Here is a 14,084-nt window from a genome sequence, read left to right as displayed (position 1 = left end):
CACGCTTGGGAGCTGTGCAGAACCTTCTGGAGGAAGAAGAAATTGGAATAAAGAGCACGGGGATGAGTATTAAGAGCTAGTGACTCAACTAGATTTGGGTTGGGTCACAGCGAGTGGAGGAGGGGGAGAGAGCGCGATCACTGTAGACTTGGGGTGCCAGCATGTTTAAGGAAGTATAGGGTGGGTCAGTAGGTGGAGCTATTGCTTCAGTAGTTCACTATTGCCCCTGAGTGCTGATGCGGTCCTGGGTAGTTTTACCACGCTGCTCCTTTCAGGTGATTGGCAAAGTTAATGTTTGGTCTTTCATCGTTTGCCTCTTAGGTAAAATCAGGAATTATTTTGGACCGACTGTTTAAATTTTTATGAAATGTCTCCTTACCATTAAGTTGTATAGTTTTAATATATTAATTACATAACATTTTTCCGAAGCATTGCATCAATAAGCCGTTTTGGAACTTGTCTTTACCCTCAAAGAAATGAAGCTCATAAACGTTAAAAAGCTCTCTGCGATGCCTTAGTTTGTTGTTTCTGTAAATCGATTAAGAAATCGTAACTATGTTTTAAGTTAAGGAAGTCATTCCAACTCTTCAACAGCCCTTTTGAGAATGAAATAAAAGTCACTTTCACCGTAATCTCATACATCCCCAAACAAGGACCTAAATAATATCTCTCTGTATCGGTGTTTGAGGTTCCTGAAGAGATTCGAAGAAAGTTTAATTTGGTCTTAGGTCTGTAACATGTTTCCTTACTCTAATTTTCCTTTAAATACTGTATATTTATTCTAATGTTGAATTGTATGTTTTGTATTAAGAATCTTTAAAGTTTAAGAACCATGAACTATTCACAATACCTGCATTGTTTCACATCAAGTTCTAAAGAGTTCCAGTTGGGGAAATATAATTGACGGGTATAGGAAGTATTTGCCCCACTGGAATCATGATCTGGGAAGTTCGGCTCTTTCAGATGACAAGCCAACATATTTGGAGAATGTTGTTTTTCTGCTATACTGCACTTATTTTACTTCTTCTTTTCTTTTTTTTAATGAGACAGGGTCTCGCTCTATTGCCCAGGCCGGAGTGCAGTGGCGCGACCTCGGCCCACTGCAACCTCTGCCTCCCAAGCTCAAGCAGTCCTCCCTCCTTAGCCTCCCGAGTTGTTGGGACCACAGGCACGTGCCACCATGCCTGGCTAATTTTTGTATATTTTGTAGAGACAGGGGTCTGACTGTGTTGGCCAGGCTGGTCTCAAACTCCTGCTCAAGTGATCCACCTACCTCTGCCTCCCAAAGTGCTGGGATTACAGGCGTGAGCCACCAAGGGTGGTATATACTGCACTTCTCGAGCATAGCTGCTGACTCTTACTCATTTTTGTACTCATTGTCAGGCACTCAATACTTATTTGTCATGTTCTGTTAAGAAAAACGAGGCTGAAGAGTTCCCAGTGTTGAAATTGCCATGGATTTACAAAGGGGGATGCCAGGAAATTATTCTATATGTTTCGATCCAAAATCTTCAATCTAGTTCAGATTCTATAGGGTGTGATGCTCTTTCTGATACCTAACATGGCGATAGAAATGGAGCTGAACAGTCATATTATTCACAATCTACCTTTAATTAGTATATTCCTGGAGCAATTATTTCTGTTTAAAATGGATATTTACATGTAACCTGATGAAGGCAGATCCCTAGAAATGGGTAACTGGCCGAATTTAGAGGAAACTTAAAATTATTGAATCTGTACCTTTATGCCAGTAAGTATGCCTGTGAAGTTCTTAATACTTCTTATGATTGGGAGCTTAGAATTTTATTCTTTACTGTAAACCTTTAAGATGATTTCACAGGAATAATCCCTTTAATTTAACAAATGAACTCTCGGGTGCTAAGTCTGTATTTAAGACACTCAGCAAATGAGTTGTGTGAACCTTGTGTTTGGATACCAAACCTACAACAGTATAGGTTTAAAATAAGTTAAGCGCCTTCAGTTCCAAAACTTGTACCACCGTGCACAGTGTGGTCAGTTTTATAGTCCTGACTCTTAATGTGGAATGACCTGTAAAAATGAAACAGTGGTCCTGATTATGTGGCTTTTGTATGAAATTTTATTTGCTAAGTGTTCTGTTATATATTGAGCTAAGTAAACAGTAAATTGAAATATCTAAAATTGGAAACTGCAGAAGTCCCAACACAAAACCAGTTAAATATTTAAAATTGTACACTGTTGCCTATGTTGCCTATCATATTGAAACTTAAAACGTACTTGGTTTTTCTTCATATTTTTACTATGAGTATTTTTATTAGTAGTAGCAGTAGGACTTTCCATTGTATTGGCATGTCTTTCCTCCATAGAAGATAAATTTCTGGTTATTAACTACTGAATGTAATTTATATGCACATCTAGAAGTTTGAAATATACTAGGAGATGTTACTTCCTTTTGAGGTTGGCTGTTTTTGTGAACCAGGGACATTGTAGTTTGAATTTGTGGGTGGCATTTTTATCTCCTCTTTTCTAGGGAAGGCGATTTCAAGCAAGAAGGTATGCGACAGATAACCATGAATGAGGCGGCAATCTAATTAGGCAGTGTAATGGAAAGTATAATAAAACCAAATCATTTAGCCTTCAATTGTAGTAAAGAGATGCAAATTAGTCCTAATAAAAAATGTCTTTAACAAAATATGAATATGTGACTAAGATGGGAAAGTAGGTAGCAGTAATATAAATATGGAACAGTGCAGATTACTAATTGGAATAGTAAAGGGAGCCATTTTACCAAATAAAATAAAATTAAAATGTAGGATTCTGCAGTCAGAAACAAAACTTTAAGAATTCAGAACAGTGGTTACCTCTAATAGCATATGGACGGGAAAGAGGCAGAAGGAATATTTCTAGCATCTCAGCATAGTGAGACCTCATCTCTGCAAACAATAAGTCAGGCAGGAGAATCGCCTGAACCTGAGAAGTGAAAGTTGTAGTGAGCTAAGATCATGCCACTGCATTCCTGCCTGGGCAACAGAACAAGACTCTGTCTAAAAAAAAAAAAAAAAAATCAGCCAGGCATGATGGTGCAAGTCTGTAGTTCCAGCTACTTGGGAGGCTGAGGCAGGAGGATCACTTGAGCCCAGGAGTTCAAGGCTGCAGAGAGCCATGATCTTGTCACGACATTTCAGCCTGGGCAACAGAGCGAAACCTAGTCTTAAAAAAAAAAGCAAAAAACTTTTTTTAAAGGTTGTATTGCTGTTTTGTTTTTCAGCAAAACCAAAAGCTAGTCAGGCTGATGGAGCATTTGACACCTTTTGTAAACCTACAGTTTATACTCCTTCCTTCTGTAAAACAAATAATTTGTGGTTTGTTGATTGAGATAGTGAATTTTAACAGATACTTTGTAATGTGCCCTTGTTGTGTTGAGATGAATTCATGTAAAATATAACCTGTTTACACCATAAGTTTTTTTTAATCAATGTGCTGTCCTCTCCAATAAAAGAAAAATAAAAGGGAAGTAAATCATAATAAAGTTTATTTCAGTATTTAATGATATGGCACAGCTATACCATAGTTGTATAGTTAAACAAAGCATCAGATCAAGTGTTTGCATCTATCTGTAAATAGAATCATTGTGTAATTTAGCAGTATAACTGCTGCCTATACAGTTGTGTGCATTGTTGACTCATGTTGTGTTGCCATTAGTGGTGTGATTTCTTCCTGAAATTGCATACAACTCTTAGTAAAGCTCTAAACAAAGAATAATCAATACTTGCTGGGTTGGAAAAGATTTTTAAAACTCACTTAGTCCAAGCACTCATCTTATTGAATCAAGATATATTCCCTGTTTATCATAATTTCAAAGATCCTGACTTCTGTTATGTGAATATTACTGCACATATCAGTAGAGTGGGTACTATTATCGGCCTAAATTATGTATTTCCTGTTACTGCAATTTATGGTCAAATTAATTTTACGTTGTTGGACATTATCTGTATTGTCAATTAAAATCTCTTTCTAAATCTTATAAAGCTCTGCTCAGACCAAACTAATATCTTTGTTAAATTTTGCTTCGCCACATCCTCCATTTTGGCCTGTGGAAATCTTTTTGACTCCTGATTTTTTCTTCCAGGTACTCCCTATGGCTTTCAGCTGTGTGACATCTGAAGAGATACTCTTTCTCAATTATTCAAATGATTGGCCTTCATTTTTCTTTTTTTTTCTTTTTTTTTTTCTTTTTTTTTTTTTTTTTTTTGAGACGGAGTCTTGCTCTGTTGCCCGGGCTAGAGTGCAGAGTGCAGTGGCCGGATCTCAGCTCACTGCAAGCTCCACCTCCCGGGTTTACACCATTCTCCTGCCTCAGCCTCCAGAGTAGCTGGGACTACAGGCGCCCGCCACCTCGCCCGGCTAGTTTTTTTGTATTTTTAGTAGAGACGGGGTTTCACCGTGTTAGCCAGGATGGTCTCGATCTCCTGACCTCGTGATCCGCCCGTCTCGGCCTCCCAAAGTGCTGGGATTACAGGCTTGAGCCACCGCGCCCGGCCTCATTTTTCTTTTAAATGAAGCCTGCAGTAACCAGTACAATACCAGTAGTAACCCAGTGGAAACATTCTTCCCGTGGTGAACATGAGAGTTATATTTAAGTCTATTCAATGCCTAACTTAATGGCAAAATGTTATTGTTCTGTCTACTAGAGTCGTGACTAGCTACAGTTGGCAACTGAACAGTTAAAATGTACCTTGTAGTCTGTGGCACAGTTGCCATTTCCTGGGTAAGATAGCTGCAGTCTGTGTGTTGACCAGGAGCAGGAATGCTGGGCAGCTGATTTGTTTCACTGTTTTCCAACATGTAGTAATTGAAGCCAAATTGTGTGTATTTCTTTGATTATCCTTCATTCAAGTATAGTCATCCACATCATTTTCTGAAAACGTCTAATGCTGTATGTGGACAGGTTCAGTTCAGACTCTCAGACACTGAAGAAAGGATTAGAGAAGTAACTGTTAATGTTATGTAAAAGAAGGAGATACAGTGTCTCAGTTTGATAACATCTGTGAAGTTCAAAGTGATAAAGCTTCTGTTACCATCACTGGTCCTTATGATGGAGTCATTGAAAACTCTAGTATAGTCTAGATGATATTGCCTATGTGGGGAAGCCATTAGTAGACATAGAAACAGAAGCTTTAAAGGGTACTGTTAATCTGTTTTACCAAATTGATTATTGTTCACCTTTTGTCATTGAGTCTCAAAAGCGACCTTTAAAAAACAGAAAAAAATGTGCCTTATATGACAGAACCAAATTTTAAATTTTATAGTGTGAAAGCGATTCTTAGCTGGGTACTGGCTCACACTCGTAATCCCGACACTTTGGGAGGTCAAAGCAGGAGGATCACTTGGCCCAGGAGTTGAAGACCAGCTTGGCTATGACATAGTGAGACCTCATCTCTACAAAAAAATAATAATTAGCTAGGTATGGCCGTGTGTGTTTATAGTCCCAGCTACTTGGGAAGTCAAGATGGGAGAATCACTTGAGCTCAGGACATTGAGGCTGCACTGCAGTGAGGCATGATAATGCCACTGCACTCCAGCCTGGGTAACAGAGGGAGACCCTGTCTCAAAAGAAAACTCACAGTTATTGGTCAGTTTTTAAGTATGTTTGAAATAACTTAGATATGTGGATCTACTGCAGATTTAGTGAAATGTAAATAGAGATCAAATATTTCTAAGGAAAATGAGTAGCTGAATTGGGCCATGCTGTAAGTGTAGTAAACTGGATTTAAAGACTTGGAATAAAAAAATTTTTTAAGGTAAAATAAGTTTTATTTTGACTACAGGTTGAAATGATTTCTTCCCATTGTAAATGTGGATACTAAACTTGAATGAAAAAAAATTTAAGGTAAAATAAGTTTTATTTTGACTACATGTTGAAATTATTTCTCCCCCTTGTAAATGTGAATACTAAACTTTTGTTATATCAAGGAAGTCTTCCCAAGATATTAAACATTTTTAAATTTTGTATGTCATTTGTATATCTGTTGGACAGTCCTGTGTTAAACCCATAAAAAGCCAAAGTTGTATAAAACATGAACTTTTCCTTTAGCATCTACTTCCCAGATGGTAGATATTTCTAAATGTTTCAACTTGTGGGCCAACAGATAGTTTATGGCTGTTTATACCTCTGTGGTGAAGGATTTTGAGGAATTCTGGTTTTTGGTTAAAGTGTTGCCATTTAGTCACTTGGTCTGCTGTGAAAGGGTAGGGAAGAGATAATTGGAAGTATTCATCTTTCTTGAGCTAGTGCAAGCTATATTCTGCCTCTGTCAGAAACTGTTCTTAAGAGAAAATCTTGTTCTCCAATTCCAGAGGCTTCTTAACTCAGTCCCCTGTAGTGCTGTGGGGAATGCTTGTTCATAAAACTACCTGACACACATCCTTAATTACTTCTTTTGGATAATTTCCTAAGAATTAATTTTTTGGATCAAAGGTACTGACTTTTTTAAAGCTCTGAAGTTTGTTGCCAGTTGACCTCCAAAAAGATAGTAGCAATTTATTCTGTCAGCAATGTATGAGAATGTCCTTCTCTTTCCAAGGGCTAATGAAGGGGAAGGGCACTTGGAAAAACCTCAAGAAAACATACTGTGGCTGACATTTCAGCCAAGAATGGTATAAATTTTCTTTGGGATGCGTTCATATTGAACACATTTTTAAATGATAGAAATAACTAATAGCTTCCTTACAAGTTGTCTTTGAGTATTCACGTTTTGCTTTAACTCTAGTTTTACTTTGCTGATTAGGTGATAAATGGCATTTCCTTTTTTAAAGATTTGATGATTACTTGGTGAAGTTTGGACATATACCATTTTTACTGGTCATTTTGTGACGTTGGTTTTTTATAACTTACCCAGTTATTAATTGAGATGATGATTGCCTTAACTTCAAGTTACAAAACAAAGATGATGTTCTTTAGAGAGTGGGGGTGAGACATTAGGGCCCAAGTCATTTGAAATAAAAAATTTTGGCCCGGCACAGTGCCTCACGCCTGTAATCCCAGCACTTTGGGAGGCTGAGACGGGCGGATCACGAGGTCAGGAGTTCGAGACCATCCTGGCTAACACGGTGAAACCGTGTCTCTACTGAAAATACAAAAAAATTAGCCGGGCGCAGTGGTGGGCGCCTGTAGTTCCAGCTACTCGGGAGGCCGAGACAGGAGAATGGTGTGAACCCAGGAGGCGTAGCTTGCAGTGAGCCAAGATCACGCCACTGCACTCCAGCCTGGGCGACTGAGTGAGACTCTGTGTAAAACAAAAAAAAAACAACAACAACATTTTTTTAGAGGTGGAACTTGTTAAACAAGGGTAAGCAAGGAAAATATTTTGTACTTAGGAGCATTTCAAACACTTCTCTTTCCAGAAAATTAGGGTATATTTAAAGGTATGTTTGGGTTCCCCTGCTTCTAGTATATATTGTTTGTTGTTTATTTTAAAGGAAACTTACTATAATGCAAAAAAATACTGAACTAAAAACAACCAAGTTTTAGTTTTATGTACCACAAATGATAGCTAGCAGTAGGGTCACTAATAAAGGTGTTTAAACCTCTGAGCCTTGGTTGTCTTTAAAGGGAATGGCTTGAATCTGAATAGGAATGGCCAAAGATTCTAGCTTGTGAGCCAGTTCTATTTTGTAGGTATCTGGGGAAACAGAATTAACAGAGATTAAAATAGGACATAAAGAATACATAGAAAACTAAATTTCTCTGTTGGATGAACAGTGGGCTCTTCATAGATTGTAGAGTAGTTCTAATTTCTTATGGAAAGTGATGCTGTCACATTTGGATATGTTGAATTTGAGATTCTTGTGGAGATCATCAGTAACCAGTCAGAAATATGGCTTGGATTCAGAGATTTCTAAATAAAAATATTAATATATTAGATGGCAGTGAAAGAAAAGCCATAAGCTGGCAAGGAGCTTTCTTAACTGAATATGTGGATGATAGTGGAAACAATTTTCCAAAGAATAATTTGATTCTTTTTCGGTTATAGTCTTGAGCAGATTGTACCCATGTGTGTATTTAGCATTAGTAACCAACCAAATAATTACTGAGGTTTTTATACCTCTGATACTTGCAGGCATACGATTTGGAGAGCTGGTCCACCCCACCTTCACTTTTTTCAAAGAAATAGAGTCAGGATTTCGCCATGTTGCCCAGGCTGGTCTTGAACTCCTGGACTCGAGGGATCTACCCACTTTGGCTTCCCAAATTGCTGGGATTACAGGCCTGAGCTACCATGCCCAGCCCCACTTTCACTTTTAAAATTAGCGCCAAACCTCTAGAACAGTGCCAACTAGGGCAACCACCACCCCCTCTTCCCAATTATTGGTAATGTCTGAAGACACTTTTGGTTATCCTAACAGGATGTAGGAGAGTTCTGGCACCCGGTGGGTAAAAGCTAGAGATGCTGCTGAGTATACTACAGTGCGCCAGAAAGGCGCTTCACAACAAAGAATAATGTATCCCCAAATGCCAATGTTGAGATTGAGAAACGCTGCTGTAAAATATAGGTGAGATGGAACTTACTAAAAGTAATTTAGTAATTCCCTGAAATATTTGAGATCCTGCCCTAAGTCTTATAGCTTTATGGAAGAGTTAAGGTATAAAAATAAATGTTTGTAGCAGGGCAGAGGTGCCTTGTAAGGACAGAAACGGTAATATAGTTCATATGAGGTAGAAATCTCAGTGGGTGACAGGTTAAGACCTCCTGACCCAGTTAGTGTTGAAGCTGTGTGATAAATCTTGAATGGGCTTACTTTCAGGTTGAAGGACTTTATTTTCCAGAGGAATCACTCTTTCATGTAATTTACTGCAGGGTAAGAGTTTAGAAACGCTGCTAGCTAAGAAAAAATTACCTCCCTTCTAACCCCTTGACATTTTTAAATCAAAGGACCATTTGATCCTGACTAAAAGATGCTTTGAGTTCTATGCAAATGAACCTTTATCAGTATACGTCAGAAAAATGTTTACCAATAGATCTCTCTCCCTTTTTTTAAAAAGTGACCTTGAGGGGTAAAGATCACTCCTTTGACAGAACATGGTGTAACTGATCTTGTGCTACAATGGAAATTAATAGACATAGGCTTGATTCTAGCTTTATCCATAATTGTCTGTATAACTACAGGTACCTTTGTCTCTTGGAGGTTTAGTTTCATCATCTGTAAAATGAAGGGGGAATAGATCCAGTCCAGATCAAATACTCTAGACAACAAATGAACAGGCAGTTGAAATTATGTGCTACTCACTAAAGTATAAACAGGCTTTAAGCTTTCTCTATACTTCATTTTCACTTTTTGTTATATAACTTAAAAAGTCACACTTTGAGCCTGGTGTGGTGATGTAGTGCCTGTAGTCCCAGCTGCTCAGAGTCTGAGACTGGAAGATCACTTAAGCCCAGGAGTTCAAGGCCACTGGGCAATATAGTGAAACCATCCTTCTGAAAAAAACTTTTTACCGAGACCCACTTTTGTGGAGTCATATCCCCATCTTGTGGCCTTTCAGAATATTGCTACTAAATGTTTTTACAATTATGAGCGTAATTGGCAATAAGTTAAATAGCTAAAAACATTTGCGTCCATATTATCTGACATTGCTGTGCCAAAATTTAGTGTGCATTATCTCGTCACACTGCTTGATTTATAGGCCAAGGGTAAAGTTTTCCCACTAGCATATTCTAAGCCCAGAAGTTACGTACATGAAATTACAATCTTGTGGCACAAATGAATAGCCAATGGGGGTCTGCAGAGGCAGACAAGTAACTGCATTTTTCACATTTAAGGACTTAGTGTAAATTGTCTGTAGGCACTTTGGCAGTAGCTGTTTCTTATTTACATCACTGTCCCACTTTCAGTTCTTAGTCTAAAAATTCTGGTATGAGAATGCCTTGGGGTTTGATTGTTATGGATCTGAAAAACAAGAAAAAGTAGCATGTCACACCAATTTACTTGAGCTGAGAGAGTAATTTAGTTTATTTAATAACAACTGTCTTCAGTTTTCTACAGGTAGGGCCATAAACTCTACTGCCAACAGGGACCACTCAGATAAAGTAAATCAGTAAAGCAAGAGAAGCTGCAATTTGAGACTTTATGTAAAATCGTTTAATTTAAATATTAGCATTGAACTTGTAAAAACCTGAAACAAAAAGGAAAAACTGTGAGTCAGGCCAGGCACGGTGGCTCGCGCCTGTAATCCCAGTACTTTCGGAGGCCAGGAATTCGAGACCAGCAGTTTGAGACCAGCCTGGCCAACATGGCAAAACCCCATCTCTACTAAAAATGCAAAAATTAGTTGGGCATGGTGGTGGGCGCCTGTAGTCCCAGCTACTCGGTAGGCTGAGGCATGAGAATCACGTGAACCTGGGAGGTGGAGGTTGCAGTAAGCTGAGATCATGCCACTGCACTCCAGCCTGGGCTTCTGAGGGAGACTGTCTCAAAAACCAAACAAAAAACTTGTGGGTCAAATAGATGTGACCACGTGGCTGATTTAACTCTTAGGCGGGCGATTTGTGTCTTATATGCAGAGTAAAGGTCTTAAACTGCTGATAAATTAAGGTAGTCTACATTGTTATGTTATATTACATTCTTACCAGAAGTAAGCAATTTGTGATCCTTTGTGATCATATAGCATAGTTTTTCCAATGACCCATTCTCTGTGCCCATCCTTAGCCGTTTCCCTCACCAGATTTCTCAGATTTAGGAATTTACACACATGCAGTGGGAAATTTAATTTAGATGGGTGTTAAATTTGGATGATGATTTACATAACAAGCTTAATTACAAACGTAAAGCTTCCAAGGTAGAATTTGAGAATCTGAATTTTTAACTGGCAGGATGATTCTGGTATATAACCAGGTTTGGGATTCATTCTTTGATTTTGTAACACTACTCTCCAGGTTTTTTCCTCCCTTCTCTTGAAAATCGTTTCTTGGACAGCTTTGTAGTTTCCTGTTCTTTTACCTCTAAAATTCAAGTGTTTCTTATGTTCTTTTCTTTGACCTTCTTCTTACTACAGACATCCTTGGTAGCCTGGTATAGTCCCATAATCAAAGGTTATACGCTATGAACTAGTTATGTTTCCGGAAATAGCTGTCAAAGCAATATGTTTTAAAAGAGAATTCTTTCATTTAAAAAATCTAACTGCATTTCCCTTTACCACCTAGTTTTTATTTAACACTCCAGTCTCATTGGGTAACATTTAGACTGCATCATATAAATCATTTTTAAAATTGCTCGTTCATACCTTAAAAGCGTTGACACTAGTTTTGATGGGGGAAAAAAAAACTATCAGAACATGTATTAATAGGTGTTTATTCCAAAGGCAGAGATGATAACAGACTATCTGGACACTGCTGAAATTTGGAAGAGTGATCTGGTACCCAAATGGAAGGCTCACTCATTCAGCTCTCATTCAATTTCTGTTCTATATAAACTGAAGCCTTGTACAGCTGGGGATTGAGAAATCATAGTGTATTAAAGGTTTGAAGGTCTTGCCTCCTTTTACTTGTTCATACAGTAAGAAATAAATGAGGAATCATTTACTTTCTACTTTGAGTTTTAGTGTCAAAAATAACATGCCTGGAAAGTACTGCAGCTTGTTGTGCCTTACATAATGAGTAATGTTTGTATTTTATTTTATTTTTTGTTAGGGATTCTTTTTCAGCTTTTAGGTACAGGGATTACATGTACAGGTTTGTTACATGGGTATGTTGCATGATGCTGAGGTTCAGTGTGCAATTGATTTTGTCACCTGGGTAGTCAGCATGATACCCAACAGGTAGTTTTTCACCTCTAGCCCTACCTTCCCTTCTACCTCTTCTTGTAGTTCGCAGTATCTGTTGTTCCCATCTTTATGTTCATGTGTACCATGTGTTTAGCTCCCACTTACAAGTGAGAACATGCAGTATTTGATTTTCTGTTACTTTAATTTACTTAGGATAATGGCTTCCAGCTGCATCCATATTGCTGCAAAGGATGTGATTTTGTTCTTTTTTATGGCTGTGTAGTATTCCATGGTGGATGTGTGGAAATCTTTAAACATTTATGAAATGAAACAGTAGAATGAGCCCCATCAATCAACTACAGTAAGTAGGATCAATTCCCATTTTATTTCATCTTTGCCTGACCTATAATTTTCCCTTTTTGCTGGGGCACTTCCAAAAGAAACTCTAGATGTATTATCCTTTTCCATCTATAAATGCTTTAATATTTAATATGAATCTTTTTTCTTTCTTTTTTTTTTTTTTGGAGACAGAGTCTTGCTCTGTCACCAGGGCTGGAGTGCAGCATCGCAATCTCAGCTCACTGCAACCTCTACCTCCCAGGTTCAAGCGATTCTCCTGCCTCAGCCTCCTGAGTAGCTGGGATTACAGGTGCGTGCCACCACACCCGGCTAATTTTTGGTACTTTTAGTAGAAATGGGGTTTCGCCATGTTGGCCAGGCTGGTCTCAAACTCCCAAACTTGGGTGATCCACCCGCCTCAGCCTCCCAAAGTGCTAAGATTACAGGCGTGAGCCACCATGCCTGGGCTTCAATGTGAATCTTTAACAGAGAAGGATTTTTTAAACAATTACAATACTTTATATTATCTTATGATCTGATATCCAGTTTGTACTTAGTTTTTTTCTGTCTTGTAAATGTCTTTTAAAAATATGTTTTTTTTCACATTAGAATCCAAAAACGTTCACAAATTGCAATTGGCTGAAATGCCTTATCATCTGTTACGCTAATAGTTTCTCCACTAATTAAAAAAAAGAAAAAATTGAGTAGTTTTAGATTTACAGAAAAATTGCAAAGATGCTACAAAGAATTCCGTTTTCTCATATTACTAACATCTTATGTTAGTATGATACCATGGTAAGAAAATGAAAAGGCAAGCTATAATTGAGATTAGTTGCAAAATCATATGTCTAATAAAGGACTTGTATCCAGAATATATAAAGAACTCTTATGACACAGTAAGACAAGCAATCCAATGTAAAAATAGGAGTACAAAATTAGTGTAAAAATTCTAGGTTTATTCTCAGGGCTACACCATGGGCAAGAGATTTAAATAGACATTTTACCAAAAAAAAATAAATAAATAAACATATTGCTAATAGCCATATGAAAACATACTCAACATCATTAGTCATTAGATAAATATGTCCAATGAGATATCACATCACACCAGTAGAGAATGGCTATTAACAGAAAGGCAATAAAAGGTGTAGAGAAACTGGAACCCCTAATACATTACTGATGGAAATATAAATGTCACAGCCACAGTTTAGAGGTTAAATGTCTGAAGTGAGTTTCACTGGGCTAAAATCAAGGTGTTGGCAGGTAGAGTGATTTTAAATAGTGTCCTTCAAAAATTCTTACCTACCTGGAACCTCAGCATGTGAGCTAAGTTAGAAATAGGGTCTTCGTAGGTATAATTGAGTTCATACTGATATAGAGTAGGTCCTATATGTAATGAATAGTGTCCTTATAAGAAGAGGAAAGGAAACGGACACATCACAAAGACCATGTGAAGATGGAGGTAGGCTGCCCCAAGCCTGGGGCCACTGAAGCTGGAAGGGGCAAGGAAATATTTTTTCCTAGAGTTTAGAGAACATGGCCCTGCTGACAGCTGGATTTTGGACTTCTAGCCTCCTGTACTCTAAGAGAGTAAGTTTGTTGCTTCAAGCCACTGGGTTTGTGGTAATTTTTAAAGATAGCCTAGGATACTAATACAGCAGGATTGTGTTTCTCTTAGAGGCCCTTGAGGAGAATCCGTTTCCTTGGCTCTTCCAGCTTCTATAGACAACCTGCATTCCTTAGCTTCTGGCTCTTCCTTCATGTTCAAAGCCAGCCATAGAGCATCTTAAAATCTTTTTCGTCTGAATCGTATTCTATTGTCATATCTCCTCTGTTTATTAAGGACTTACATGATTATATTAGGCCTGTCTGGACAGTCATGGTTGATCTTCACATCTCAAGATCTTAATCACATCTGCAAAGTCTGTTCTTCCATGTAAAGTAACATATTCAAGATTCCTGGGATTATGACATGTACATCCTTTGGTTGGGGGTGGGGGGCATT

At 38.0% G+C, this 14,084-nt stretch overlaps 1 protein-coding gene across 4 annotated transcripts in view; it reads left to right on the top strand.

Moving 5' to 3' along the window:
- Positions 1-14,084, top strand: part of NAA50 (N-alpha-acetyltransferase 50, NatE catalytic subunit) — a 29,859-nt gene that overhangs the window by 791 nt on the left and 14,984 nt on the right. The window contains exon 1 of one of the 4 annotated variants that reach the window (XM_023213476.1): positions 5,838-5,869. The exons of 2 other annotated variants lie outside the window; for them this stretch is intronic. In XM_023213476.1, coding sequence (XP_023069244.1) covers positions 5,853-5,869 — 17 coding nt within the window. In that variant the 5' untranslated portion in view covers positions 5,838-5,852. Of the gene's footprint in view, positions 1-5,837; positions 5,870-11,986; positions 12,102-14,084 lie in introns of those variants that run through there. One more of the 4 variants, XM_023213466.3, reaches the window with a different exon arrangement.

The sequence above is a fragment of the Piliocolobus tephrosceles genome, chromosome 2, assembly GCF_002776525.5.
Source record: "Piliocolobus tephrosceles isolate RC106 chromosome 2, ASM277652v3, whole genome shotgun sequence".
NCBI classification, from domain to species: domain Eukaryota; kingdom Metazoa; phylum Chordata; class Mammalia; order Primates; family Cercopithecidae; genus Piliocolobus; species Piliocolobus tephrosceles.
Note: the sequence above shows the minus strand (reverse complement) of the source record. Positions and strands in the feature narration are given on the sequence as shown.